Source organism: Morone saxatilis, unplaced genomic scaffold (genome assembly GCF_004916995.1).
Source record: "Morone saxatilis isolate NCDOM2014 unplaced genomic scaffold, NCSU_SB_2.0 Contig18, whole genome shotgun sequence".
Lineage (NCBI taxonomy): Eukaryota > Metazoa > Chordata > Actinopteri > Moronidae > Morone > Morone saxatilis.
In genome coordinates, this window is record NW_023339740.1 from 24,261,241 (window position 1) to 24,264,933 (window position 3,693).

The window sequence follows — 3,693 nt, forward strand, 5'->3', positions numbered from 1 at the left end:
TATATAATAGTTTTAACGTAATCAGTTTATTTTAGATGACACTGATGTCGCTGCGTCTGTCTGTCTGTCTGACCCAGGTGTGACCACAAATCCAGTCTCCATCAATCGGAAGCAGCGTGGTTCACAGCACAGGAGGTTTTGTTTCACACTCAGGCTTCATGGAGATAAAGCTGAGTGGAGAGATGACAGAACAGGGGAAAATGTCCAGATGACAACAGACGTCACATTCCAAATATGCTGACATAGCAGGCTGAACGGATAACAGCTCATCACGTCCCGCCACCGCTCGCTCATCGTCCGTCCAGCCATGTTGTTGAGGAGGAAGCTGTGCGTTGCCCTGGTGATCGCTGCCATCCTCTTCCTCATGCTCGCCAGTCAGAGCATCCAAAGGAGACATTTCCTGTCTCTGTCATTAGTCCTCCCCATCAGCCGGGCCACGCCCACCGACAGGGAGACAGGTGAGGAGCTGATGTCGTCATCACTGGGGTAAAGGAAAAAAAGTCCCAGAAACAGAAAGTGTGACTCAATTTAGCAGCAAGGTTGATCCATCAATCAAGACAGAAAACTGCCAAAAATGGCCGAAGGAGCTGTAATAGTTTTTCTACGACCGTTTTCATCAATATTCACCAAACTAACTGTGTCGTGCTACTGTAAAAGAAACAGCATTAGTAGTAGCAATAACACATTTAGTAGCAGTAGTATTTAGTAGTAGCAGTTCTGTTAGGATAATAGTAGCTAACAGTTTAAGTAGAGCTCCCATGATGCAATGTTCTCTGACTCTTAATCTGTTTGTGTTTACAGTTGTTGAACCCACGGGACCTCTTTCTCTTCCGACCCCTGACCCTCCCAAGACCCCCCCTCCTTCCAGCACCACCCAACCTGAATCCGAGGAGGAGCCTTTGGAGTACTCACAGTATGACCAGAGGTAAGACGCTGAAGGTCACAGACTCTGTTGTACATATCCCATGATTCCCTGTCACTGTCTGACTCCTCTGTGTTGTCTTGTTTCAGGTCATGTGGTTGTAAAAAGACCTGTATTTCAGACCTGGGGGGGTCAGACTGGTTCAGCCAACGTTACGACGGCAAACAGCAGCCGGTCCTCAGAGATACCAACAACAACTTCGACCCCGAAGCGCTCAGATGGTGGCTGGTGAGGACAAAAAGCAGAAATAGTGCAGTTTCTAATATGCATGATGATTCACCAGCCGGAGGTTTAAAATCCAAGTTAAAAAGTCATTATCACAAACATTATCAAGGTTTTATTCACTGAAATAAGTTTAGTTTGACCTTCAGAATTCACTCTTTGAGTCAGTCTCTGTGTCTAAGCTTAACATGCATTATTACCATAAAATAATTCAGGTAATAAACCATTTATTTTACTTTAACTGGTATACTTTTTGCAAGTTAATCTGCATAAATAAAAAAATCAGTGTGTGAGATTTTATTAAGCACTGCAGCTTTACCACAAGTACCTAAAAATCACTGTTGGATTAAATCATTATAAACCTAAATCCTATTATTTCCTGTACTAATATTATTTTATTCTACAATCAGCGATTAAACTGCAGATAACCATAATATCAATATTAATACTTCACAATTACGTTTAAGTCATTAAAGGGAATTGTTTTGAAAAATCTTGTAAGATTTCCAGGTGTTATGTTTTGCTTCCTTGACTGTGGTGCAATAAGAAAGTGTGAGTCCCTGTACAGGAATTAATGGCAGGCTGGAAGTGACCTGACAGCACTGAATTGATGTATGAACACTGAGAATTGTTAAATCAGCTGAATCCCAGAAGACCAAAGAGAATGTGTAATATACCGCATTATGGTCATATAATGTGCTTCAGTTAATAGTCAGGACCACTGATGAAAATAGGTATTTTCATAAAATCAAAATGTAAAAAGTCTTAAAGTTGTTTTTTTCTGCTGAAGCTGTCTGCAGTCTGGATGAAGAGTAGAACATCTAACTACTGCATTTACAGATTGAGTTCTGCTGCAGAAACCATTAGTAGATTAAAGGAGGGCGGTGGGGGTAGAAATACTGCTAACATCATCAGTTTGATCCACAGTATACTGTATATACTGTGTGTGTGTGTGTGTGTGTGTGTGTGTAGTGCTGTAGTTACACTGTAAATATAAAAACATGCAGAAGCTGTCCACAGCATAAAACAAGAATATGAATGTAAAAAAATCTTTTATAGCTGTTGGGAAGTATTATTGTTAAACTAAAGCTAAACTAGCACAACAGGAATATAAAAAGTTAAATAAAGCTACATTAAAAACAATGTGACATCCTCCACAGAGTCTTCAGCGGTCCGGTAATGACCAGACTTTAGAGGAAGTGATGGCAAAAATGTTCCAGGTCATCTCCCCGCCCACTGTTGACTTCAGGCCCCTCCCCTACCGCTGCCGTAGTTGTGCCGTGGTCGGCAACTCTGGCAACCTGCGACGGTCGGGAAACGGCAACCTGATCAACTCCCACGACTTCGTAATCCGGTATGTATGTCCAAGTCCAAGCATACACTCGCAATACCATTCCCATATTCCTCCTGTTTATCTTCCTCACCTTTCTCCTCCACAGGATGAACAAGGCGATGACTCGAGGATTTGAGAAAGACGTTGGGAATCGGACGACGCATCACTTCCTGTACCCAGAGAGCGCGGTGGACGTTGGACGTGGTGTCAGCCTCGTCCTCCTGCCTTTCAAACTGAGAGACTTGGAGTGGCTGACCAGTGCGCTGTCCACTGGCAACGTCAAAATGTATGAAGATTCGGGGTCTAAGATAAGATAAAAACTCAGTTTTTTGGTTATGAAACAGTTTTCTAACAGTGTTTGTATTATTTTGTTTAGCTTCCCGGCTGTTTCTATGTTTATGGGCTGGTTTAATTTACTGTAATGTTCCTGGTTGTTAAATTGGCAGGTTGCTTCCTCTTTGTATTGGGCTCTGTCCATTATAACTATGGCACTTCCCTTGTCCGCTGGTTTTATGACTAGGGGGTTAGGGTTAGGGTTAAAATACAAATACAGTGTCAGTACTTGTTATATATAATATATATTGTACAGAAATGTTGTATCCTACTACGAACACAGACACGTACTTCAATATGAATTTGCACCAAATAGAAAAGAGTGACTTTTGTATATATTATGCATAAAAATACTAATGTAAACATACAACAGATAAACATCAGACAGGACAAAATGTGAACTTAACTGTTAAACATGTAGTGTATACATTAATATACATACATGCAAATAGATAAAGATAGACGTGAAGTATTGTTGATTCTAACATGAAATACTTGATTATGACCAGTTATTATTTCTGTGTGCAGGACCTACATGAGGGTTAAAGACCGAGTGGAGGCTGATAAAGACAAGGTAAAATACAAGCTTCATCGTGCTCTCTCACATCACACTGTTCATACTCTATACTTCCTCTTTTTGTTCTGAGAAAGTTTTGACATCTGCTTTTTTTGAGTAATCATAGAACAAATATCTTTATTCTTAAATATATTTTCTTCCTTTAACTACTCTAGTCATAAGGTTAAACCTAAAATATTTAATTCATTTAAATGTAATACCTCAGTAATAGTGAAGAAAAGAAAAGTCTTTCCGATTATTTATGTACTCAATCATAACTCACATAATTAAACATGTTACCATGGTAACACTGTGTGTGTGTGTGTG

The 3,693-nt window shown here is 40.2% G+C and overlaps 1 protein-coding gene and 1 long non-coding RNA gene across 2 annotated transcripts in view; one reads left to right on the forward strand and one right to left on the reverse strand.

The window, feature by feature from the left end:
- Positions 1–74: 74 nt before the first annotated feature.
- LOC118328320 overlaps positions 75–3,693 on the reverse strand; it is an 8,285-nt gene continuing 4,666 nt past the window's right edge. Inside the window, exon 2 of the long non-coding RNA XR_004796734.1 lies at positions 75–481. This is a non-coding gene — a long non-coding RNA (uncharacterized LOC118328320). The remainder of the gene's footprint in view (positions 482–3,693) is intronic.
- st3gal8 (ST3 beta-galactoside alpha-2,3-sialyltransferase 8) overlaps positions 271–3,693 on the forward strand; it is a 4,352-nt gene continuing 929 nt past the window's right edge. Inside the window, exons 1-6 of the mRNA XM_035661988.1 lie at positions 271–458; positions 802–925; positions 1,012–1,150; positions 2,305–2,498; positions 2,584–2,763; positions 3,339–3,384. Of these exons, the coding sequence (XP_035517881.1) occupies positions 308–458; positions 802–925; positions 1,012–1,150; positions 2,305–2,498; positions 2,584–2,763; positions 3,339–3,384 (834 nt within the window). The 5' untranslated portion in view covers positions 271–307. The remainder of the gene's footprint in view (positions 459–801; positions 926–1,011; positions 1,151–2,304; positions 2,499–2,583; positions 2,764–3,338; positions 3,385–3,693) is intronic.